The sequence below is a fragment of the Piliocolobus tephrosceles genome, chromosome 16 (assembly GCF_002776525.5).
Source record: "Piliocolobus tephrosceles isolate RC106 chromosome 16, ASM277652v3, whole genome shotgun sequence".
Taxonomy (NCBI): domain Eukaryota; kingdom Metazoa; phylum Chordata; class Mammalia; order Primates; family Cercopithecidae; genus Piliocolobus; species Piliocolobus tephrosceles.
In genome coordinates, this window is record NC_045449.1 from 59590051 (window position 1) to 59618009 (window position 27959).

At 39.5% G+C, this 27959-nt stretch overlaps 1 protein-coding gene across 7 annotated transcripts in view; it reads right to left on the minus strand.

Annotated features, from left to right (window-relative positions):
- The window catches only part of CEP112 (centrosomal protein 112), a 558138-nt gene that overhangs the window by 284731 nt on the left and 245448 nt on the right, over positions 1-27959 (minus strand). For all 7 annotated transcript variants that reach the window (XM_023212015.3, XM_023212013.3, XM_023212018.2 and 4 more), the window contains one exon: positions 12137-12244. In XM_023212015.3, coding sequence (XP_023067783.2) covers positions 12137-12244 — 108 coding nt within the window. The remainder of the gene's footprint in view (positions 1-12136; positions 12245-27959) is intronic.

Sequence of the window (27959 nt, forward strand, 5' to 3'; positions counted from 1 at the left end):
ATCCTCTAACTAGGTACCAGCCCACTGCAATCATCCTCTAACTAGGTCCCCTGCTTCCTCTCCTGCCTCCATCATAATCAAAGCTCCACACAGCAGCTGGAGAGATCTTTCAAAAATGCAAACCAGGCCGGGTGCAGTGACTCACGCCTATCATCCCAGCACTTTGGAAGGCCGAGGTAGGTGGATCATGAGGTCAGGAGTTTGAGACCAGCCTGCCCAACGTAGTGAAACCCTGTCTCTACTAAAAATACATTAAAAAATTAGCCGGATGTGGTGGCAGGCACCTGTAGTCTCAGCTACTTGGGAGGCTGAGGCAAGAGAATCACTTTAACCCAGGAGGTGGAGGCTGCAGCAAGCTGAGATCATGCCACTGCACTCCAGCCTGGGTGACAGAGTGAGACTCCACCTCAAAAAAAAAAAAAAAAAAAAAAAGCAAACCAGATCTTGCTCAAATACTCCAATGGCTTCTCAACACACTCAGAATAAAATCCAATTTCCCACCACAATCCATAGGATGTGATAAAATCTACCCTGTACTGTACTTTGGCTCCTACCACTCTCTTCCAAGTTCACTCCATTCCAGCTACAAACGAACCCATCTCTCATGGCTGTTGCAACTGCTCTTCCCTCTGCCTGGAATGTTCTTTCCTTACCTCAGGTTTTTGTATGGTTTCCTCCTTTACTTCATCCAGGTCTTAATTTGAATAGCATTTCAGTAGAGTCCTTCACTAACAATCTTAACTACAATAACACCTTGTATAAAATAATAACCATTTATAAAGTAGCCCTTTCACTCACACTTTAGCTTGCTTTATTTTTCTTCAAAACAGTTATTATTACCTCGCCCTACCTTAAATTTTGTTTTGAAAAAGATGTGTGTGTGTGTGTGTGTGTGTGTGTGTGTGTGGTAGTAGTGGTGGTTGGTAGTGATAGCGGGTAGTGGTAGTGTTTTTCTCCATCATAAGGGTAAAGACTCTATATTTTGTTCACTGTTATATCCTAAGCACTTGGAAGATTGTTTAGCACAAAGTAGTCACTCAATAAACGTGTTAAATAATGAATGATTGAGAAGGCATTAGTTCTACTTTATATTTTAAATGTACTTAAAGAAGGTACTACTTTATATTTTAAATGTATTTAAATAATGAGTTAGTCCATATAACTATCCAGGAAAACTTTTTTTTTTTTTTTGAATGGGGTCTTGCTCTGTCACCCAGGCTGGATGGAGTGCAGTGGTGCTATCAAAGCTCACTGTAACATTGAACTCCCAGGCTCAAGCAACTCTGGAACCTTAGCCTCTAAAATAGCTTGGAACACAGGCGCAAGCCACCATACCAGTCTATTTTTTTTTTTTTTTAATAGAGATGGGGGCCTCAATACATTGCCCAGGCTCGTCTCTCACTCCTGGCTCCAAGCAATCCTCCCTCCTGGGCCTCCTGAGTTACTGGAAATACAGGCATGAGCCACTGCACCCAGCCCATCTTTGCTCTTTTAATATTCACTCTAGCTAAAGGTGCCACTTGTTTTAACCTAGATGAGAACAGCTTCAGGTCAAAAGTAAAAAAAAGGAGGAAGAGAAGGCTCTTCAAATGTCTTTCACTAAATATCAGCCCCCATTCTATGACTCTAGGCTCCGACTACTGGACCTGGACACAGGGGCCCAGGCTCTGTTGCATCAATGCCTGGGCCTCTGAGTCTAGCAGCCTAACGGCTGGGAATCTGGTACTTTGCCATTTCCTGCAGGACCAATCTGTGACTTGTGGTGTAGCTGCTTTCCCTGAATTTGGTGCTTATTCAAATAAGTAATTTGAAAGGAAGCATCATTAGATCAAGGATTGCATTTGTCTCGATCACCACTGAGGACACCACAGGGGCTGATATGTAGTTGGGGTTCAAAAATTATTTATTATGAATTGGAAGAGGAACGTCAAGCAAAAAAAGACTTTCAAAAAGAGTATGATATGGTGAGCAAGAATAAAACAAAGAGTAAGAGCAGCAGACTGGACATACAATAAATCATATATATCTAGAAATCGATAAGTCATATGGAAATCCATTTTGAAGGGATTTTAGGGAGCCCCACAAATCCACGGTCATTAACCTCACCTGGAACCTCAATAACAAAGAGAAAGTTCACGAAGTCTTTCTACTTGGATCAGTCTTGCTATCACCCAAATAATTTCAAACAATTCCCACTTTTATTTGCTCTCCTGTCCATGTAATTCCTCCAGTCTCAGCAAATGATCTTGCCGCCTATGTGACAAAGAAAAACCTCAGTAATAAGAAAGTCTTCATCCGCCTTTTGCAGATCCACAAACTTCTACACACCTGGCCTTCCCTTCTTTTCTCACCAGGCAGAGGAGAGAGACCCAGCCATCATCAGAGGCTAGCAGCTCCCTGCGTAATGCGGGTCCTGCCCAGTATCTCTACCTTCCTGGGAACACATGCTAGTGAGTGTCTTCCTTCTTTCCTCCCTCTCTTCCTTTCCACCGTCTCCTTTTCCAGTGTAGACTAAATAGTTTCATTTAAAAGAAGCCTGGCCGGGCGCGGTGGCTCACTCCTGTAATCCTAGCACTTTGAGAGGCCAAGGCGGGCGGATTGCCTGAGCTCAGGAGCTCAAGACCAGTCTGGGCAACACAGTGAAACCCCATCTCTACTAAAATACAAAAAAAAAAAAAAAAAATTAGCCGGGTGTGGTGGCATGCGCCTGTAGTCCCAGCTACTTGGGAGACTGAGGCAGGAGAACTGATTGAACCTGGGAGACGGAGGTTGCAGTGAGCCAAGATTGCGCCACTGCACTCCAGCCTGGGCGACAGAGCAAGACTTTGTTTCAAAACTAAATAAATAAATAAAAATTTAAAAAGCCTAGGCTGGAAGGTTATACCACCTAGCTAATTAACCACTAGAATATTTACAAAGGACAAGGATTGGGAATCACGTGCTATCTGCTTTTTAAATATCCCAACTGACCTTCACTTAAAATTTCCTACTTGCTTATCTTGCATAATTTGTTTTGTCTTTGCACTATCTTTGCTACCAAAATATTTTAAGTTTTAAATAATGGCGGCTTGTAAGAAGTTGGCCCTTCAGTGGTTTTTTGTTTTGTTTTGTTCTGTTTTATTTCTGTAATCATTGACAATAAGCACTTATTCTTTCTGGAGAAGCTGGCCACTTGTTTATCTGCTGAACTACATTTCTCCTTCAAGGCTTTGTAGTGGAAAGCAAAGATATAAAATACAAGATTAAAGAATGATATCATGGAGTTGCCAAAGAAATCTCTATAGTCCAGGAAGTCCTAGCATGCCTGCTTGGTTGTTTGTTTCCAACTTGAATGAGGTTTGTGAAAAGACAATTAGAATTGTCTTTTTGTTCCAATGGGTTATACAGGAAAGAAACAGGAAATCTTGATGAAAGCTTGGGCTTTACAGGATATTTGTGTGAGCATTTAGCCCATGTGTTTGATGTTTTTCTTTCCACATCTGCACACTTTATGCCTGGATTTTGGCTAAGATACTTTAAAATACTACTTTGCTGTTTTCACTTCATTACAGTTCCTGGCACGATGCTTTCTGTAAGAGAGGGGCTCAAAAATTAAAACTGGAGAAGGAAACTGAGGCCCAGAAGGTACAAGTCCATTCATTTCCTCTGAATGTCAGTCAGTTCCCTCATTATAAAATGTGAGGATTAGACCGGATAAATGCTTTTAAAACTTTTCCACCAAAGTACTCTTAGCAGCAGTGAAAATGAATAGGACCCCCCTGAGGGATGTGAGGGCACAGCCTGAAGCAGCCTCTGCAAGCTGGAAGTTTCTTTGAAATGTCCTATTTTGTCTTAAAAATTCATGAGAACTTTGCATTTTACAAAACAGGAAAGTCTATGTTTGTTTTAATAGGAATGTTACCTCAATAGTAAAACTACGTTGCTTTCCCACAATCTAACTGAGTGAATGCAACACTCCAAGAAGCATGTACGCAGCCTCAGGAACCCCTAGCACTTGCTCACACTTCCCCCGGGATCACCTTACCTGAGTTGGAGAAGCGAGCACCCAAATGCTCGGCATCTAAATCCCCTCCTGATGTGAAATGCTATCATCATAACACTTACAATTTTACCTTTTAGAGAAAAAAAACAAAACAACAGAAAAATGTTCACACTTCCATTTGAATGGCAACTGAGAAAGTAGGCAAGAGTTCTGACACGGGGAAATCCAGCCAGACAGGTACCTAAGTGAATGAGTCAGCGGTGGAATGAGAGAAGTCGGTCTGTCAAGAGGGCCTGGGAACTAATCAGGCAGATGAACAGAAAGTCCCAGAATCTTGGTTTTGGAAGAGATCACTGCAGTAGGACAGCCCCCGGAAGGCACAGTACCCCCCCCCCCATAACACTCCAAAAATACACCGCAACCCACTCACACTGGAAACTTACTTTCTCACAAGAAAAACTGTTGCACATGTGAAGGAAGAGTTCTTCAGAAAAGAACTACCTTGAAACAATACAAAATATTCCTCACGGTACCATCTATATATGGGTTCAATTTCTGCCCCCTGGAACTCCGTGGGAGTGCATTTAGAGTGGGGTCAAGAGCAGGGCTCTATGAACTGTGTGGGACCCTGGGCCACTTCCTTAAATGGATACCTCAGTTTGTACAACTAGAAGATGAAAACAATAAACAGTGGTAGCTACCTCACAAGATTTCTGTGGGTTAGGCGTGGTGGCTCACGCCTGTAATCCCAGCAATTTGGGAGGCAGAGGCGGGCAGATCACCTGACATCAGGAGTTTGAGACCAGCCTGGCCAACATGGTGAAACCCCGTCTCTACTAAAAATACAAAAATTAGCCAGGAGGGGAAGCACACACCTGTAATCCCAGCTACTCGGGAGGCTGAGGCAGGAGAATCACTTGAACCTGGGTGGCAGAGGTTGCAGTGAGCCAAGATTGCACCACTGGCACTCCAGCCTGGGTGACAGAGCGGGACTCTGTCTAAAAAATTATATATATATATATATATATATATATATATATAATATATATATATATACACACACACACACACACACACACACACACACATATATATATAAACTGTGAAGATGGGGAGTGGCTGAATATGTGTAATGCAGAGTAGTGCCTGGTCCAGGGTAGATCCTAATAACCGTGGGTTTTTAGGATTTTTATCACACAGACCAAGCCCAATGCTCCCTGAAATTCAGACCTTAAATTTACAGAGAGATATGCAATCCTCCCTTTAAATATCCCCTCTGACATAGTTCCAGACCTTTCTATATTCTGAAAACTCTTCTCTGAACATGTTCAAGTTTGTCAGTGGCCTGCTTAAAATGTGGTGACCAAAATCGACCTATTCCTTATGTGACCTGAAACATAAACAATACCTGGGACCGTATCTGCTGGCTCTCTTGTCCCCTGTGTCCCAGGCACCACACTCCCCTTATCTCTGTGGCTCTCTGTCTTCCTTCTACTTTTGCAACTGATTTTCTAAACCAAAGCGTGGCATTTTATATTCAACCCCAATAAATGTAATCTTCTTAATTCCAGCCTGTTTAAAGCTGCAGAAAACTCATTTTTTTTTAATCCTGCATATTAACTATTCCTCAGAATTCTAAGCATTGGGAAACTTTAAACTTTTATTTTTTTAATCCCTTATCATCCTCGACTGACTGAGAGACATAGAAATCTCACTTCAGGTTGACACTAATCATTCAGAGATGGCCCTCTGAACTATCACTTAACCACATAAAGGTACCAATATTCGAACCATATTTCCCCAAACTGCCTTCATGCAGACACCGTCAGATGGCTCCATGAAAGCCAGATATATTACATCTACTCCTTTTTCCTTATCTACCAGCCTGGCTACCCTGTTCAAAGAAGGAAATAAGCTTAGTTTAATCGGCTTCATTCTTCGTGTACTCATGCTGGCTTGTAGAGCTCACTACTGTATGCCTATCGTTTGTCATGATAAACTTCCACAGGAAAAACTCCGAACAATTTGTGGAGTGGTCAGGGGAAATACTGTTACAGTTAATGGAATATTCTGCTGGAAAAAAAAAAGCTAACTAAAAATGTTTGTATATTGTCACATCACTAAATATTCTCCTAAAATGTACTAGTTCATACTCCTGCCTTCATCTTTCCTTAGTGAACTACCACCTGGGATCTTCGTTCTCAGCATTGATTCTAATGTATAGGCCTCTAGATATAGAAAGAATAAAAACAGGTGAAATCTGCACTCACCTGAGGTACGCTTGTGTGTGTTTTTTACATTCCTGTTATATACTACATTTGTAGTATATAACAGGATATATAAAAGTACCAATTTCACTAAACTTTTACCGACTTTAGATGGCACATCATGGTTAATTCTAATTTGCATTTTTATTAACACCAAAGCTAAAGAAGTTTCTACACAGCTATGCACTTGATTCATTTCTTATCTCTTTCTTTCCTTTGCCAGGTCACTTATTGGGACATTAATGATTTTCTTATGATTTGTGCTAATTATTATATTTATCTGCTAATTATCTTTATATATTATACATTTATTAATTTTATAAGGAGAGTTACTCTCTGCCTAAGATATCTGCTTCAATTATTTCTTGAATTACTTTTTTAACTCAAAATACTTTTTATTTAGTCAAATGCATTTAAATTTTCCTTTGTGATTTTTCTTATTGTGTCTGACTTTCAGTCAGTGGTGTGCCAAAACAACTACAACGTAAATGCAAATCAGATGCTGACATCCTTTGGCCACACTTGGTTATAAATTTGTGACCCATGTGATTATCATCAAAATGGGAATATAATTTTAAAACTCCCACAGAGAATTCTGTTACATCTTATACTCACCCTGTAGTATAATAACCTCTGATTAGCATTTGTGTTACATAAAGAGCTTTAACTTTGGTTTTCCCTTCTCCCCGTTCCTTCATCAGTTTACGAAGGAACTGACATTTTTCTTATTTTTCTTAGCGCTTCTAATATTGTTTTTAACCCAAAAATACCTCAATTATACTTTGTAACTATAGCATAATAAAAAGTAACATTCATTGCCCTTCCTTAATATTTTCATTTACATTTGATTAATAATTACCTCTGTTTCCCTCCCTCTTACCACCCCTTACTCCCCAATTCCAGCCTCCGATTCTTCACATAGTGTTCTAAACCTAGTTTTTAAAACCAGTTTCCAAGCAACTTCCTCCCATTACTAAAGTTGTGGAAAACATCCTCCATGGCTCTTTAGATAAAAGTGTATTTCAGGAGAAATACATATTTTTAATTTGGCATGTGTTAGAATGACTTTCAGTTGCCATCACATATTAAGCGGAAATTAAATACTTCATTTTTATATAAAAGCATTTTTTAAAAAATCTGATAGAATAACTCCATTGCACTGGCTTTTGCAGTTAGAAAGTCCGAAGTTATCCATACTTTGGCACTGTTGAAAATAATGTGTCAGCTCTATCTTCTATCTTTTCTTCTCTTTTAGGCTTTTCATTTATTGGTTATTTTTTACATTGCATATAAATTGTTTGAATTTATTTTCTATTTCATTAATCCAAATTCATTACCCACTTAAAATACTACAGAACACAATACAGACCAGGCACAGTGGCTCATGCCTGTAATCCCAGCACTTTGGGAGGCTAAGGTAAGAGGATTGCTCGAGCCCAGGAGTTAAAGGTTGCAGTGAGCCATAATCGCACCACTGCACTCCTGCCTGAGAGAGAGAGCAAGACCCCATCTCTAAGAAAAAAAAAAGAATATAATATAAATGCTCCAAAATATTTATTCCATTGTATTGTTTCTTAGCATTCATAATTTTAATGTTTTACTTATCCAAGTAATGTATAACATATGCTCATTATGAAATTTGAAGTAAAAAAGGTTATTTAGAGCATACAATGAAAGTCTCAATTCATCATAACCCTAACCCATAATTCCAGGCCAATTCCATAGTCATGTATAATCTTACAGAAGTTTTTCACTGAATTTACATATCTAACTTTGAGACACATATGTTTTAATTTTACATCAATGGGATCATAACATACAAAGTGTTCTAAGAAGTGCTTTATTCCCCTCACCAACATGTCTTAGAAATCCGCATATGTTGGCACCTTCAGATTTATATCAATCTTTTTTTTTTTTTTTTTTTGAGACGGAGTCTCGCTCTGTTGCCCAGGCTGGAGTGCAGTGGCGCGATCTCGGCTCACTGCAAGCTCCGCCTCCCAGGTTCACGCCATTCTCCTGCCTCAGCCTCCCGAGTAGCTGGGACTACAGGCGCCCGCCACCGCGCCCGGCTAATTTTTTGTATTTTTAGTACAGACAGGGTTTCACCATGGTCTCGATCTCCTGACCTTGTGATCCTCCCGCCTTGGCCTCCCAAAGTGCTGGGATTACAGGCATGAGCCACTGTGCCCGGCCTCTATCAATCTTTTTAATAAGTATATTGTATTCGACAGTAGGTATTTAGCATTATTTATTTATTTATTTATTTTTGAGACAGAGTCTCGCTCTGTCAAATCCAGGCTGGAGTGCAGTAGTGCCACTTCGGCTCACTGCAGACTCCGCCTCCTGGGTTCACGCCATTCTCCTGCCTCAGCCTCCCGAGTAGCTGGGACTAGAGGCATGTGCCACCAAGCCCGGCTAATTTTTTGCATTTTTAGTAGAGACAGGGTTTCGCTGTGTTAGCCAGGATGGTCTCGATCTCCTGACCTTGTGATCTGCCTGCCTCAGCCTCCCAAAGTGCTGGGATTACAGGTGTGAGCCACCACGCCCGGCCAGCATAATTTATTTAATCATTCATTTTATTTACAACTTTTTTCAATATTACAAATAATCCTCCCAAAACATGTATGAACGTGCATCTTTTTGCACATGTACAAAAATTTCTATAGGATAGGTTCTAAGAAATAAAATTTTGGGATTAAAATCTATATGAATTAGTTTTTTTGGAACAGAACATATATATCCTATATATGAATATGTAAACATAAAGTATACATATTCATACATGCATATGCGTCTGTGCATATGTGCACACATGATTTTTAAAAATAAAATGGTAAACCTCATCTTCTAATAGAAAGTAACAGGTCCTTGCCCCATCCCACTCCTGTACTGGTGGCAACTCTTTTAAAACATGCCTGTGCTCCTTTCTCTGGTGATTACTTCCCTACCTATACACAATATGCTACATAGCTCTCTCTTAATTTACCAAAGCTAGACACTCCTTATAGGTTTTCTACTAGGACAAATGGGGATTTAGCTCATTTACACTCCCTCGCTCCTCTCTCCCACTCTTGTCACCATTTTACTAGTTACTCCATTCCTTTCAGTTCCTCCAGTGGTCAACCCTGTAATGAGGAATATACTAAAACCTCTGTGTTTTGTTTCATTACATGGGCAGCTGCTCAAATCCACACTTCATGATAATACCTCAGTGCTCTCACCCTTCCCCTCCCAGGCCTTCCATCCCTTTCTTCCACTTCCATACCTATACCATCTTAACCTTTACTGTTACAATAGCAAGGCTGGAGATATGGTTTGGCTGTGCCCCAACCCAAATCTCACCTTGAATTATAATAATCCCCACGTGTGAAGGGCGGGACCAGGTGGAAATAATTAAATCATGGGGGCAGTTTCCCCCATGCTGTTCTTGTGTTAGTAAGTAAGTCTCACAAGATCTGATGGTTTTATAAATGGGAGTTCCCCTGCACAAGCTCTCTTGCCTGCCACCATATAAAAGGTGACTTTGCTTCTCCTTTGCCTTCTGCCACGATTGTGAGGCCTCCTCAGCCATGTGGAACTGTGAGTCCATTAAACCTCTTTCCTTTATAAATTACCCAGTCTCGGGTATGTCTTTATTAGCCATATGGGAACAGACTAATACAGTTGGTAACATCTATGCCCTGTTCTGTAACCCTAAGCTAGTTTTTAAAGTTGAAAACAATAAATGTCATCTAATTATTGTGTCTATGTACATATTGTTCAATGATGAATATTTTGTCTGCCAAGACTACATTTCCTTTTTTATTGGTCCTGTGTCATAACCCCTGTGCTGCTTGACAAAGAATGTACCTTTAAAACCCAGTTCCAGCATTTTCTACATTTTTATATTTTCTAAGTTTGCAATTGTAGTCAGCATGGTAAACTGTTTTATGCTAACCCCATTTGATGGTCTTCTCTGTGATGCTCCTTCCAGGCGGAGGATTACACCAGGGAGGCCATGTTTGCTTTGGCCAATAAAATGTGAGTAAACTTACTTCTGGGTCAATGTTAGAAGCCAGCAGATGCTCAAAATATTTCCTTTTCCATTTCCCATAGCAATGTTCCAGATAGTTCATTCTAAAAACTGGACTCAAGATGACATGACATGGGTCAGAGCTGCAGTCAGTCCTCAAAGGACACATGACATAAGTATGAAATAAGCCTTTTTTGTTCTAAGCCATTGAGGTTTAGGATCATGTTTACCAAAGCAAAACCAAGCTAAAAATTAATAGTAATTTTAAGTATTCTGGGAATAAGCAGAAATATATTTTTAAAAGAAGAAAATAAAACTTTGTATTACTAAGTAAGGGGCAGAGCACTGAGGACAAAATCTCAACTCTTTACACATCCTGGTCCTAACCTCCCTCTTCCCCTTCATCTCCCACAGCAGGAACCTTTCTCCCCATACTCTGGCTAACTTGGTCTTCATCATCAGTTATCTTCCTTGAACACTTCCAGCTTGCTCTCTTCTCAGGATCTTTGAATGTGCTGTTCCCTCAGACTGGAATACTATTTCTCCAGAGCTCATGGCTGGCTCCTTCCTGTTCTAAAAACAGTTGTGCTAGTTTTTAGAACTCAGCACAAATATCAGGGTTTCCCTGATCAGGTATTCAAGGCTGGTAATCCCCTTCCCACCCTCCACCTGGCAAAGGCTATAAAGGTACCATTTTTTCTTCTACATAAGTCACTCTTCAGGCCGGGTGTGGTGGCTCACACCTGTAATCCCAGCATTTTGGCAGGCCGAGGTGGGCAGATCACCTGAAATCAGGAGTTCAAGACTAGCCTGGCCAACATGGTAAAACTCCGTCTCTACTAAAATCACAAAAATTAGGCAGGCGTGGTGGCGTGTGCCTGTAATCCCAGCTACTCGGGAGGCTGAGGCAGGAGAATCGCTTGAACCCAGGAGGTAGCAGTTGCAGCGAGCCAAGATGGAGCCCCTGCACTCCAGCCTGGGTGAGAGAGTGAGACTTCATATCAAAAAAAAAAAAATAATAATAATAATAATATAACTCACTCTTCAAAATTATTTCACTTTTTAATTTGTAGACTGAGTAGTCACCAAAAAGCAAACTCCATGAGAGAGGAGGCATGCTCTCTGTTGCTGTTCTCCCTCATACCAGGGACAGCACCTGGCACATAGTAAGTACTCAACCATATTTCTCAAATTAATGGAGGTTTAACTAGTGCTCTGACAGGACAGAAGAACTACTGAGATTATTAGGATACTTGTTCCCACCCAGATCTCATGTTGAAATGTAATCCCCAGTGTTGGAGGTGGTGGATCATGGGGTGGGAGGTGTTTGAATCATGGGAGCGGATCCCTCATGAATGGCTTGGGCCATCCCCTTGGTGATAAGTGAGCTCTCACTCTGAGTTCACGAGTGATCTGGTCATTTAAAAGTGTACGGCACTTCCTCGCTTCTCTCTCTGTCTCGCTGGTTCACTTGCTGGCTCCTGCTTTTGCCATGTAAGGTGCCTGCTTCTGCTTCCTTCTGCCTTGATTGGCAGCTTCCTGAGGCCTCTCCAGAAACAGAGGCCACTATGCTTTCTGTACAACCTGCACAACTGTGAGCCAATCAAACCTCTTTTCTTATAAATTACCCAGTCTCATCAATTACGATCGATGTTTCAATCAAACATTCAGATAAAACTGTCAGAATAAACTTCAGTGGAGTGTTAAAATTCTGTTTACAGATTTTATTGAAACAAACATTATTTTAAATATATTGGTAATAACAGCTCTTAGTCATATTTTCATTATGCAAATATTCTGTGATAGCAATTTTTAAAAGAGAAATTATATATGTATTTTAAAAATTTAATGGCAGCATCAAAATGAAAGACCAACCTGTTGTTCATACCGCTGTCTGATGTCCTCCAGTTGCCATAAAAACTCCTTTGATTGTTTCTCACGAAGAGATTTGGATCTAGTTAGATCTGCCTCCACTTTTTCCATCTATAAAATTTAAAAATCAAATATTAATTTTTTAAACAAAAAAATGTGTTCCATGTTTTTGTAATTTGTCCATTTGTTTAAATGGCAGATTTTAAACACCTCACCAATAACAATGATGAATTTAAAGGTATTAAAATAATGAGACATTTATCAATTTATCTTAATACATTTTAATTATTTAAGGAGGGAAATTAAATTGGTATATAATTGGCTAAATTCTAAAATTACAACAATAATGTAGTGAAAATATAATTTAGGATGTTCTAATATTTATTCAACATAATTTAATTAAGCCCTTGGTATGTGCTGAATGAGATAAAATATTTCCAAATCATATCTCTGATAGGAGACTTATATCTTGAATATATAAATAACTCTTATAGCCCAATAATAAATGGATAATTAAACTCAATTTTAAAATGGGCAAAGAGCCTGAATAGATATTTCTCCAAAAAGATATACAAAAGGCAAAAAAGCATATGAAAAGATGTTCAACATCACTGTCTTTAAGCAACTACAAATTAAAAAAAGAATGACGTATCACTTCATGCGCCAAAGAATAGCAATAATAAAAAAAGACAAATAGTAACAAGTATTGGTGAAGATGTAGAGAAGTCAGAACCTTCAGCACTGCTGCTGGGAATCTAAAATGGTATAGACATGCTGGAAGACAGTCTGTCTGACAATTCCTCGAAACGTTAAATAGAGTTACCATGTGTCCCAGTAGTTTCACTCCAAGGTAAGAAATGAGAACATATACATCCACACAAAACTTTGTCTACAAATGTTTATAGTAGCCTTATTCATAACATCCAAAAAGAGGAAACCACCCACATATCCATCAGTTGATAAATAAATAAACAAAATGTGGTATATTCTTACAGTAGAATATTATTCAAACATAAAAAGGAAAGAAGGATTAATACATGTACTTTGGGAGGCTGAGGCAGGAGGATTGCTTGAGCCCAGGAGTCTGAGACCAGTGTAGGCAACATAGTGAGACTGTGTCTCTACAAAAAAGAAACAAATCAGCCGAGCATGGTGGCACACGCCGATAGCCTCAGCTATTCAAGAGGCTAAGGCAGCAGGATTGCTTAAGCCCCAGAGGTTGTAGCTGCAGTGAGCCATGCCTGCCCCACTGCATTCCAGCCTGGGAAAAAGAATAAGATCCTGTCTCAAAACAAAAATTAATTAAAAATAGAAAAAAAAATTACCACATGTTATAACATGGATGAGCCTTGACAGCATTAAGCTAAGTGTCACAACAGACCACATACTGTAGGATTCCATTTATATTAAATTTCCAGAATCGGCAAACGCATAGAAACAGAAAACAGATTAGTGGTTGCCTAGGGTGAGATGGCGATCTGAGAGGGTAACTGCTAAAGGATATGGTGTTTCTTTTGGGGAAGATGAACATTTTCTAAAATTGACCGTGATGATGGTTACATAACATCCTGAATACAATTTTAAAAACCACTGAATTGTACACATATGAGGGAATTGTTGGTATGTGAATTTTATCTCAACAAAGCTGTTATTAAAAAAGAAAATGGAAAAAGGAAAAGTCAAAGATTCCACCGCACCCAAGAGGCCTCACTTAATCCAATCCAGTGACCTCTCACAGCTCATCTTTACTGCTCTATCCCCCCACCACCACCACCACAGTCCACCTACCTGCTGCCCAGGCCTATAATGTGTCAGAAGTGCTCTCACCTTGGGGGCAGGAGGTTCTGCCTGATAGTCATACAGCACTTTCTCAAAGTATTGAGCCTTTGTTTAGCATCACCTTTGTACCGAGACCTCCCAGACCACTCAATTTTAAATTGAACATTGCAATTCCGCAGCCCCTAAGTCCACCTAGTTCCCCTTTCCCTGCTTTGCTACCCTTTTGTTCCACAGGATATATCACCTTCAGATTCACTATATAATCTACATCTTCATTAGGGCTGTTTGTAATGTCTCTCTCCCCCAGTGTAACATCAGCCCATGTCCACTGTCATCAGTGAAATAGTATCAACCATTTATCACAGTGCCTGGCATATACAGGGAATCAATAAATACTAATCAAATGAAAACAAAGATTGCACAGTGCACCCAACTTGGTTCAAGACTTGCTGAATTTACCGTTTTCAACATTTAGTTCCAAATTCTTTAAAACACACACAAAATAAATAAAAGCATGTTGGATCTAACTTTTTCTATCACTTTGTCCATGTTATGATCAGATGCTTATTTACATGCAATGAGAAAGAGATGTTCTCACAGTCATGAAAAAGCTCTCTATGTCAACAACATGAAAATGATGTCTTTTATTCAAAGCAATGCAGTATTTTATTTGTCTTTACACCCCTGCACATTTGGGTATAACTTAAGACAATATTTTTTGTCTGAGGCAATTACCAGTTAACGTGGCAACCATTCTACCACTGGCTACTTTATATTACTTATTATTCTGCTTCACTGGTATGTGGAACTACTTCTACTTTGTTCAACTTGTACACAATGCCTTCTTTCAGGTTACCTTTTGGTAAGCACTAAGATTAGTTAAGGCATGAATATTGGAGGAAATGAACTATGAAAAATGCTTCTTTCCAGTTTTCCACAATATATTTGAAAAAAACATTTCAATGCATTTATTCAGACATGATTAGACTTTCAGGTTCTAGGAACAAAGATGTTCAGTGAAAGGCAACCAGTTTCACTGCCTGAGAACAAATGCATATTACCACCCACTACTGTGTCTAACAGCACATTCCAGCTTACGGTTCTTATACTGAAGTTTGAATACCCTCTAGATTATGGCATGATATTTAGCACCCAACTGTTTCTTTGTAAATACCAAGGACTGCAATCCCAAAAACATTAAGTCACCGGCGTAAAATTCAATTAGAGTTCTAGGATTACTGATTCGTAGGTAATTAGTATTGTGGTCAAGAATAAATTTAAGGAATGATTAAAGGAAGCACAGTCAAGCACACTTTGGTTTTTTGTTTCTAACTCAAGACTTTAGTTTCAAGGCTCTCTCTCCTTCAATGCTTTTCATATTGGACCTCAAGTGGGAGGCTCCTTAATCTGTCCTCAGCAATCCAGACTCCAATACCCTTGACATTTTCCAAGCAAGTCATGGCTGTTCTTGACTCTAGGGCCTTTTGCCCATCATACTATCCGTAGGTCCTTTCATTTTTTTTTTTCATCCAGTCAGTCTTTTCAAGGTTGACTCAAGTTTCCCTTCCTCTCTAAGGTGTTCTTTAATCCCACTAATTGAATAAATGCCTTCCTTCTCTATATGCTCTAGGACTTAACATCTTTATTCTCTTAGCACATTGTACATTTCTCTATAAAATGGAAATGTTTCAAATGTGTAAGCTTTGTTTAGTAATCCAGATAATGAACCCACAAATATACGAACTATGACAAGTCTTTCTTTTGCATATTTACTAAATAGCTGCCATGGTATGCGAAGTAAAGATGTATTAAATTCTTAAGGATGAGGAGGAGGGACATCAGCAAGATGGTGGAATAAAAGTTCCCCAGCTCCAGTCTATCTCATAGAAATCCAACTAGCAACCATTCACAGACAAGAAAACCTTTGTGAATATTCCAGAACTTGGGAGTGAGTCTGAGACATGCTCTTGGATCACAGAACTGACAAAAGTCACATTACAAAAAAAAATAGAAATGGTTTCACGTTGACTGTATGGTCCCTCCCACAAACCACCATAGTGCCACACAGAGAGGATTCCCCCAGGCCCATGGTTTCTACAGTGGGAAAGAGATCTGGAGGTGAACATCCAGCTTTCCCAGCATTCCAAGATGCTTGGCAGGAGGCCCACTTCTGCCTTGCCTTGGGAGTATTAGCAGGGCTAGAACATCTGAGATCAGCTAGAAACAAAGAAGAGAAAATGGAGCTCACAGCAACCTCTGCATTCCAGCCAGTGGAGGCACCCAATCAGAGAGACCAACAAATAGCATCACTGAGCAGGAAGCACGGTTGAGAGATCTGCCAAGCTCAAGTCCCTAGCCAGATCTGCCACCCAGCCTCAGAGCTTGGCATACTTCCCCAGGCCGAGAGGAAAGCCCAGATCCCTGCATATCTGCAGAGCAGAGCATGTAGTCCAATCCAATCGTAGCAGTGATTGCCCCTGTCCAGCATTGGAGCCCAGCCTGAGGTGCGGGCAGGGAGGCAAGCCCAAAACTATACACAACTGTGGGCACAGCATCTGGCTTTGCCCATCTGAGTGGCTGGCGGAGCAGCAACCCCAGAGACCTTGCCAGCATTGGAGTCCAACCTTCAGCCCCATCCAACTACAGATTTCAAACATGAGTACCACCATGCCAGGGAACCCAGACTGCAACCCTGCCTAATCAGAGGTTATCACAGAGCCCAGCCAGCAGCTGTGCTTGATTGTGCAGCCTAGCCAATGGTGTCACCGGACTGTGAAGCACAACCAGAAGCAACACCTGACTTCATAAAACAGGCAGCAGCCCGTTGTAATTAAAGAACCCAATAGCAAAATCTGCTTGCTCATGGTCACTATCAGCTGGTCCATCCAGAATCTTAGGCTAGACTAAATATTAAAAGTGTCCATCCCCACCAAAGGACATCTGCAAAGGCCAAAAGAGGAAGCCAATTCATCAAACGCACAGACACCAAGGTAAGGACACAACAATTACAAAAAAATCAAGGAAATAAACACCACAAAAAGAAACTAAGAGAGAAACCTCCAACAATGATCCCTAAAAATATGAAGGTCTACAAAATGACTGACAATTCAGAATAATCCTTCTAAGAAGATCACGGATGTATTAGTTTGTTCTTGCATTGCTATAAAGCCCTGAGAGTGGATAATTTATAAAGAAAAAGAGGTTTAATTGGCTTACAGTTCAATAGGCTGTACAGGAAGCATGATGCTACCATCTGCTCAGTTTCTAGAGAGGCCTCAGGAAACTTATAATCGTGGCAGAAGGCAAAGGGGGAACAGGTACATCACATGGCTAGAGCAGGAGCAAGAGAGAGAGAGTGAGGGCGAAGGTGCTACACACTTTTAACAACCACTAGATAGTGATAATGAGAACACCCTCACTATCACAAGAACAGCACCAAGGGAATGATGCTAAATCATTCATGAGAACCCACCCCCATGATTCAATCACCTCCCACCAGGCCCCAACTCCACTGGGAATTACAATTTGAAATGAAATTTGGTTTGGGACACAGATCTAAACCATATCAACAGAATTATAAGAAAATATGGATAGAAAAGTAAAACTTGAAAAACAATATACAGACAAAAGAATTAGTTTGACAAAGGAACGGACACTACTTTTAAAAACAGAAATCCTAGAGATAAAGAATACAATAACTAAACTGAAAAATTTTATTAAAAGCTTGAACATCAGGCTCAAACAAATAGAAGAAACAATTAGTGAGTTCAAAGACAGGACATTTAAAATTATCGAGTCACAGGAGCAAAAAGTAAAAAGAATAAAGAAGGCTTATGAAAATTATGGGACACCATCAAGAGACCTAACTTTCAGATAATAGGAGATCCAAAGGAGAAGAGAGAGAAAAATGCCCCCCAAAAAAGCATATTTAAGAAAATAATGCCTGAAAGCTTCCCAAATCTGGAGAAAGATGTCAATATCAAGGTACAGAAAATTCAGAGGTTACAATCGAATTCAACCCAAAGAGAATTCACCAAAACACATCATAAGCAATTATCAAAAATCAAAAACAAAGAATTCTGAAAACCAAAAGAGGTAAGATACATATCACATACAAGCGAGTTACAACATGGCTATCAGTAGATTTCTCAGCAGAAACCCTGCATGCCAGGAGACAGTGGGAAGATACACATTCAAAGTACTGAAGGAAAAAAGCTCCCAATCAAGAATACTTTACCTGGCAAAGTTATCCTTCATAAATAAGAGAGAAGTAAAAATCTTCCCTCACCTCCATCTTCCCCCCAAAATAAGGGAGGTCATCACCATGAGCCTCGTCTTACAGGAATTACAAAAAGGAGTTATTTAAGCTGAGAAACAGTCACTTTCATATGTTAATAACAAAAACATATGAAAGTAAAAAACTCAATGGTATAAATAATACATAGTTATATTCAGAATACTTTAGTGCTATAAATATGGTGTGTAAAGCAATTTTATCTCTAGTATGATGGTTAAAAAACAAAACTTTAAAAAGCAACTATAACTACAATAAACTGTCAAGGGAGGCCAGGTGTGGTGGCTCATGTCTGTAATCTCAGCACTTTGGGACACTGAGGTGGCCAGATCACTTGAGCTCAGGAGTTGAAGACCACCCTGGGAAACACAGTAAGATACTTCTCTACTAAAAATACAAAAATTATCTGGGCACAGTTGTGCGTGCCTGTAGTCCCAGCTACTTGGGAGGCTGAGGCATGAGAACTGCTTGAACCTAGGAAGTGGAGGTTGCAGTGAGCTGAGATTACAACACTGCACTATGGCCTGGGTGACAGACTAAGACTCTGTCTCAAAAAAATAATTATTAAAGGATACAAATTATAAAAAGCTGTAAATTGTGAACTCAAAAACATAAAATTAAGGGAGAATAAAAGTTTACAGTTTTTATATGCAGTAATTTATCATCTTGAAGTAGCATGTTGTAAGTAGAAGATGTTTTATGTAGTCTCATGGTAACCACAAACTAAAAATCTATAGTAGTTACACAAGACATAAAAAGAAAGGATTCAAAGCATATCACTACAGAAAATCATCAAACTGCAAAGAAAGATAGCAAGTGAGGAAGAAAAAAAAAAAAAAGAATCTACAAAACAACCAGAAAATAAATTACAAAATGAAAGTACTGAGTCCTTACCTATCAATCATGACTTTGAATATAAATGAACTAAATTCGCCAATCAAAAGACTTAAAGTAACTGGGTAAAAAAACAAAACTCAACTATATGTTTCCTACAAGCGACTCATGTCATGCTTATGGACACAAATAGACTAAAAGTAAAGGAATAGAAAAGATATTTTGTGCAAATAGAAATGAAAAGAGAGCAAGGGGAGATATATTTAAATTAGATAAAATAGAGTATATTAGTCCGTTCTCACACTGCTATCAAGAAATACCTGAGGCTGGGCAGTTTATAAAGGAAAGACATTTAATTGACTCACAGTTCAGCATGGCTTCAGAGGCCTCAGGAAATTTACAATCATGGTAGACGGCAAAGGGGAAGCAAGGCACCTCCTTCACAGGGCAACAGGACAGAGTGAGTGTAAGCAAGGGAAATGCCAGACGCTTATAAACCATCAGATCTCATGAGACTCACCCACTATCAAGAGAACTGCATGGGGGAAACCACCCCTATGATCCAATTACCTCCACCTGGTCCCACCCTTCCTTTGTGGGGATTATGGGGATTACAATTTGAGGTGATATTTGGGTAGGGACACAGAGCCAAACCATATCATAAAATTTAAGTCAAAACTGTAAAATGAGAAACAGAAGGTCATAATATACTGATAAAGCACTCTACTCATCAAGAGGATATAACAATTCTAAATATATATGCACCCAATATAATGGCACCTAAATATATAAAGCAAATATTCATAGATATGAAGGAAGAGATAGACTGTAATACAATAACAGGAGAGAACTTCAATACTACACTCTCAGCAGTAGACAGATCATCCACATAGAACATCAATAAGGAAACAACAGAGTTAAATGACACTTTAGAGCAAAGGTACCTAAAAGACATATGCTCAGCATTCCATCCAACAGCAACAGAATACCCTTACGTCTCAAGTACACATTAAACATTCTGCAAAACAGATAATATGTTAGGCTACAAAACAAGTCTTAACAAATTTAAGAGGATTTAAATAATATAATGTGTTTTTTCAATCACAATGGTATGAAATTAAAAATCAATAACAAGGGCCAGATGCGGTGGCTCATGCCTGTAATCCCAGCACTTTGGGAGGCTGAGGTGGGCAGATCACAAGGTTAGGAGATCGAGACCATCCTGGCTAACTTGGTGAAACCCCGTCTCTACTAAAAATACAAAAAATTATCCAGGGGTGGTGGTGGGCACCTGTAGTCCCAGCCACTTAGGAGCTTGAGACAGCAGAATGGCCTGAACCCAGGAGGCGAAGCTTGCAGTGAGCTGAGATCGCACCACCACATTCCAGCCTGGACAACACAGTGAGACTCCATCTCAAAAAAAAAAAAAAGAGAGAGAGAAACCTTGGAAAATTCACAAATATGTGAAAATAAACAAAATACTCCTGAACAACCAATAAGTCAAAAAAATCAAAAGATAAACTTGAGACAGACAAAAATGGGACACAGGATACCAAAACTTACGGGATATAGCAAAAAGAGCTCTACAAGGCAAATTAATGAAAAAAAAAAAAACCTGTATCAATTTTTTTAAAAAAAACAAAGACAAACTTCAAATCAACAACCTAATGTTATACTTCAGAACTAAAAAAATAAAAAATGAACTAAGCCTAAAGTTAGGAGAAGGAAGGAAGTCATAAAGATCAGAGCAGGAAAAAAATGAAATAGAGACTAGAAAAACAATAAAAACCCCTAAGTCTGACTGGGGTGCCTGAAAGTGAAGGGGCAAATGGAACCAAGTTGGAAAACACTCTGCAGGATATCATCCAGGAGAACTTCCCCAACCTAGTAAGGCAGGCCAACATTCAAATTCAGGAAATACAGAGAACACCACAAAGATACTCCTAGAGAAGAGCAACTCCAAGACACATAATTGTCAGATTGACCAAAGTTGAAATGAAGTAAAAACTGTTAAGGGTAGCCAGAGAGAAAGGTCGGGTTACCCACAAAGGGAAGCCCATCAGACTAACAGCAGATCTTTCGGCAGAAACTCTACCAGCCAGAAGAGAGTGGTGGCCGATATTCAACATTCTTAAAGAAAAGAATTTTAAGCCCAGAATTTCATATCCAGCCAAACTAAGTTTCATAAGTGAAGGAGAAATAAAATCCTTTACAGACAAGCAAATGCTTAGCGATTTTGTCACCACCAGGTCTGCCCTACAAGAGACCCTGAAGGAAGCACTAAACATGGAAAGGAACAACCGGTACCAGCCATTGCAAAAACATGCCAAAATGTAAAGACCAGCGATGCTAGGAAGAAACTGCATCAACTAACGAGCAAAATAACCAGCTAATATCATAATGACAGGATCAAGTTCACACATAACAATATTAACCTTAAATGTAAATGGACTAAATGCTCCAATTAAAAGACACAGACTGGCAAATTGGATAAAGAATCAAGACCCATCAGTTTGCTATATTCAGGAGATCCATCTCACATGCAGAGACATACATAGGTTCAAAATAAAGGGATGGGGGAAGATCTACCAAGCAAATGGAGAACAAAAAAAAGCAGGAGTTGCAATCCTAGTCTCTGATAAAACGACTTTAAACCATCAAAGATCAAAAGAGACAAAGAAGGCCATTACATAATGGTAAAGGATCAATTCAACAGGAAGAGCTAACTATCCTAAATATATATGCACCCAATATAGAAGCACCCAGATTCATAAAGCAAGTCCTTAGAGGCTTACAAAGAGACTTAGACTCCCATACAATAATAATGGGAGACTTCAACACCCCACTGTCACCATTAGACAGATCAACAAGACAGAAAGTTAACAAGGATATACAGGAATTGAACTCAGTTCTGCACCAAGCGGACCTAATAGACATCTACAGAACTCTCCACCCCAAATCAACAGAATATACATTCTTCTCAGCACCATATCACACTTATTCCAAAATTGACCACATAATTGGAAGTAAAGCACTCCTGAGCAAATGTAAAGAACAGAAATTATAACAAACTGTCTCTCAGACCACGGTGCAATCAAACTAGAACTCAGGACTAAGAAACTCAATCAAAACCGCTCAGCTACATGGAAACTGAACAACCTGCTCCTGAATGACTACTGAGTACATAATGAAATGAAGGCAGAAATAAAGATTTTCTTTGAAACCAATGAGAACAAAGATACAACATACCAGAATCTCTGGGACACATTTAAAGCAGTGTGGAGAGGGAAATTTATAGCACTAAATGCCCACAAGAGAAAGCTGGAAAGATCTAAAATTGACACTCTAACATCACAATTAAAAGAACTAGAGAAGCAAGAGCAAACACATTCAAAAGCTAGCAGAAGGCAAGAAATTACTAAGATTAGATCAGAACTGAAGGAGATAGAGACACAAAAAACCCTCCAAAAATCAGTGAATCCAGGAGTTGGTTTTTTGAAAAGATCAACAAAATTGATAGACTGCTAGCAAGACTAATAAAGAAGAAAAGAGAGAAGAATCAAATAGATACGATAAAAAATGATAAAGGGGATATCACCACTGACCCTACAGAAATACAAACTACCATCAGAGAATACTATAAACACCTCTACACAAATGAACTAGAAAATCTAGAAGAAATGGATAATTTCCTGGACACTTACACTTTCCGAAGATTAAACCAGGAAGAAGTTGAATCCCTGAATAGACCAATAGCAGGTTCTGAAATTGAGGCAATAATTAATAGCCTACCAACCAAAAAAAGTCCAGGACCAGATGGATTCACAGCTGAATTCTACCAGAGGTACAAGGAGGAGCTGGTACCATTCCTTCTGAAACTATTCCAATCAATAGAAAAAGAGGAAATCCTCCCTAACTCATTTTATGAGGCCAACATCATCCTGATACCAAAGCCTGGCAGAGACACAACAAAAAAAGAGAATTTTAGACCAATCTCCCTGATGAACATCGATGCAAAAATCCTCAATAAAATACTGGCAAACCGAATCCAGCAGCACATCAAAAAGCTTATCCACCATGATCAAGTGGGCTTCATCCCTGGGATGCAAGGCTGGTTCAACATACGCAAATCAATAAACATAATCCAGCATATAAACAGAACCAAAGACAAAAACCACATGATTATCTCAATAGATGCAGAAAAGGCCTTTGCCAAATTCAACACCCCCTCATGCTGAAAACTCTCAATAAACTAGGTATTGATGGAATGTATCTCAAAACAATAAGAGCTATTTATGACAAACGCACAGCCAATATCATACTGAATGGGCAAAAACTGGAAGCATTTCCTCTGAAAACTGGCACAAGACAGGGATGCCCTCTCTCACCACTCCTATTCAACATAGGGTTGGAAGTTCTGGCTAGGGCAATCCGGCAAGAGAAAGAAATAAAGGGTATTCAGTTAGGAAAAGAAAAAGTCAAATTGTCCCTGTTTGCAGATGACATGATTGTATATTTAGAAAACTCCATAATCTCAGCCCAAAATCTCCTTAAGCTGATAAGCAACTTCAGCAAAGTCTCAGGATACAAAATTAATGTGCAAAAATCACAAGCATTCTTATACACCAGTAACAGACAAACAGAGAGCCAAATCATGAATGAACTTCCATTCACAATTGCTTCAAAGACAATAAAATACCTAGGAATCCAACTTACAAGGGATGCAAAGGACCTCTTCAAGGAGAACTACAAACCACTGCTCAGTGAAATAAAAGAGGACACAAACAAATAGAAGAACGTACCATGCTCATGGATAGGAAGAATCAATATCGTGAAAATGGCCATACTGCCCAAGGTAATTTATAGATTCAATGCCATCCCCATCAAGCTACCAATGACTTTCTTCACAAAATTGGAAAAAACTGCTTTAAAGTTCATATGGAACCAAAAAAGACCCCGCATTGCCAAGACAATCCTAAGTCAAAAGAACAAAGCTGGAGGCATCACGCTACCTGACTTCAAACTATACTACAAGGCTACAGTAACCAAAACAGCATGGTACTGGTACCAAAACAGAGATATAGACCAATGGAACAGAACAGAGTCCTCAGAAATAATACCACACATCTATAGCCATCTGATCTTTGACAAACCTGAGAAAAACAAGAAATGGGGAAAGGATTCCCTATTTAATAAATGGTGCTGGGAAAATTGGCTAGCCATAAGTAGAAAGCTGAAACTGGATCCTTTCCTTACTCCTTATATGAAAATTAATTCAAGATGGATTAGAGACTTAAATGTTAGACCTAATACCATAAAAATCCTAGAAGAAAACCTAGGTAATACCATTCAGGACACAGGCATGGGCAAGGACTTCATGTCTAAAACACCAAAAGCAACAGCAACAAAAGCCAAAATTGACAAATGGGATCTAATTAAACTAAAGAACTTCTGCACAGCAAAAGAAACTACCGTCAGAGTGAACAAGCAACCTACAGAATGGGAGAAAATTTTTGCAATCTACTCATCTGACAAAGGGCTAATATCTAGAACCTACAAAGAACTCAAACAAATTTACAAGAAAAAAAAACCCCATCAAAAAGTGGGCAAAGGATATGAACAGACATTTCTCAAAAGAAGACATGCATACAGCCAACAGACACATGAAAAAATGCTCATCATCACTGGCCATCAGAGAAATGCAAATCAAAACCACAATGAGATACCATCTCACACCAGTTAGAATGGCAATCATTAAAAAGTCAGGAAACAACAGATGCTGGAAAGGATGTGGAGAAATAGGAACACTTTTAACATGTTGGTGGGATTGTAAACTAGTTCAATGAAAACAGTATGGCGATTCCTCAAGGATCTAGAACTAGAAGTACCATATGATCCAGCCATCCCATTACTGAGTATATACCCAAAGGATTATAAATCATGCTGCTATAAAGACACATGCACACGTATGTTCATTGCGGCACTATTCACAATAGCAAAGACTTGGAATCAACCCAAATGTCCATCAGTGACAGACTGGATTAAGAAAATGTGGGCGCCTCTGGGGGCAGGGCTCAGCTAAAGGAGCAGAAGCCTGTGAAACGCGAACGACTCTGTCTGACAGCTTTGAAGAGAGCAGTGGATCTCCCAACACGGAGGTTGAGATCTGAGAAGGGGCAGTCTGCCTGCTCAAGTGGGTCACTGACCCCTGAGTAGCCTAACTGGGAGACATCCCCCACTAGGGGCAGTCTGACACCCCACACCTCACAGGGTGGAGTACACCCCTGAGAGGAAGCTTCCAAAGCAAGAATCAGACAGGTGCACTCGCTGTTCAGCAATATTCTATCTTCTGCAACCTCTGCTGCTGATACCCAGGCAAACAGGGTCTGGAGTGGACCTCAAGCAATCTCCAACAGACCTATAGCTGAGGGTCCTGACAGTCAGAAGGAAACCTATCAAACAGGAAGGACACCTATATCAAAACCCCATCAGTACGTCACCATCATCAAAGACCAAAGAGAGATAAAACCACAAAGATGGGGAAAAAGCAGGGCAGAAAAGCTGGAAATTCAAAAAATAAGAGCGCATCTCCTCCTGCAAAGGAGCACAGCCCATCGCCAGCAACGGATCAAAGCTGGTCAGAGAATGATTTTGATGAGATGAGAGAAGAAGGCTTCAGTCCATCAAACCTCTCAGAGCTAAAGGAGGAATTACGTACCCAGCGCAAAGAAACTAAAAATCTTGAAAAAAAAGTGGAAGAATTGACAGCTAGACTAATTAATGCAGAGAAGGTCATAAACGAAATGACAGAGATGAAAACCATGACACGAGAAATACGTGACAAATGCACAAGCTTCAGTAACCGACTCGATCAACTGGAAGAAAGAGTATCAGCGATTGAGGATCAAATGAATGAAATGAAGCGAGAAGAGAAACCAAAAGAAAAAAGAAGAAAAAGAAATGAACAAAGCCTGCAAGAAGTATGGGATTATGTCAAAAGACCAAATCTACATCTGATTGGGGTGCCTGAAAGTGAGGGGGAAAATGGAACCAAATTGGAAAACACTCTACAGGATATCATCCAGGAGAACTTCCCCAACCTAGCAGGGCAGGCCAACATTCAAATTCAGGAAATACAGAGAACGCCACAAAGATACTCCTCCAGAAGAGCAACTCCAAGACACATAATTGCCAGATTCACCAAAGTTGAAATGAAGGAAAAAATCTTAAGGGCAGCCAGAGAGAAAGGTCGGGTTACCCACAAAGGGAAGCCCATCAGACTGACAGCAGATCTCTCGGCAGAAACTCTACAAGCCAGAAGAGAGTGGGGGCCAATATTCAAAGTTCTTAAAGAAAAGAATTTTAAACCCAGAATTTCATATCCAGCCAAACTAAGTTTCATAAGTGAAGGAGAAATAAAATTCTTTATAGATAAGCAAATGCTTAGAGATTTTGTCACCACCAGGCCTGCCTTACAAGAGACCCTGAAGGAAGCCCTAAACATGGAAAGGAACAACCAGTACCAGCCATTGCAAAAACATGCCAAAATGTAAAGACCATTGAGCCTAGGAAGAAACTGCATCAACTAATGAGCAAAATAACCAGTTAATATCATAATGGCAGGATCAAGATCACACATAACAATATTAACCTTAAATGTAAATGGACTAAATGCTCCAATTAAAAGACACAGACTGGCAAACTGGATAAAGAGTCAAGACCCATCAGTCTGCTGTCTTCAGGAGACCCATCTCACATGCAGAGACATACATAGGTTCAAAATAAAAGGATGGAGGAAGATCTACCAAGCAAATGGAGAACAAAAAAAAGCAGGGGTTGCAATCCTAGTCTCTGATAAAACAGACTTTAAACCATCAAAGATCAAAAGAGACAAAGAAGGCCATTACATAATGGTAAAGGGATCAATCCAACAGGAAGAGCTAACTATCCTAAATATATATGCACCTAATACAGGAGCACCCAGATTCATAAAGCAAGTCCTTAGAGACTTACAAAGAGACTTAGACTCCCATACAATAATAATGGGAGACTTCAACACTCCACTGTCAACATTAGACAGATCAACGAGACAGAAAGTTAACAAGGATATCCAGGAATTGAACTCATCTCTGCACCAAGCGGACCTAATAGACATCTATAGAACTCTCCACCCCAAGTCAACAGAATATACATTCTTCTCAGCACCACATCACACTTATTCCAAAATTGACCACATAATTGGAAGTAAAGCACTCCTCAGCAAATGTAAAAGAACAGAAATTATAACAAACTGTCTCTCTGACCACAGTGCAATCAAACTAGAACTCAGGACTAAGAAACTCAATCAAAACCGCTCAACTACATGGAAACTGAACAACCTGCTCCTGAATGACTACTGGGTACATAACAAAATGAAAGCAGAAATAAAGATGTTCTTTGAATCCAATGAGAACAAAGATACAACATACCAGAATCTCTGGGAGACATTTAAAGCAGTGTGTAGAGGGAAATTTATAGCACTAAGTGCCCACAAGAGAAAGCAGGAAAGATCTAAAATTGACACTCTAACATACAGTTAAAAGAACTAGAGAGGCAAGAGCAAACACATTCAAAAGCTAGCAGAAGGCAAGAAATAACTAAGATCAGAGCAGAACTGAAGGAGATAGAGACACAAAAAACCCTCCAAAAAATCAATGAATCCAGGAGTTGGTTTTTTGAAAAGATCAACAAAATTGACAGACCGCTAGCAAGGCTAATAAAGAAGAAAAGAGAGAGGAATCAAATAGACGCAATAAAAAATGATAAAGGGGATATCACCACCGACCCCACAGAAATACAAACTACCATCAGAGAATACTATAAACACCTCTACGCAAATCAACTAGAAAATCTAGAAGAAATGGATAATTTCCTGGACAC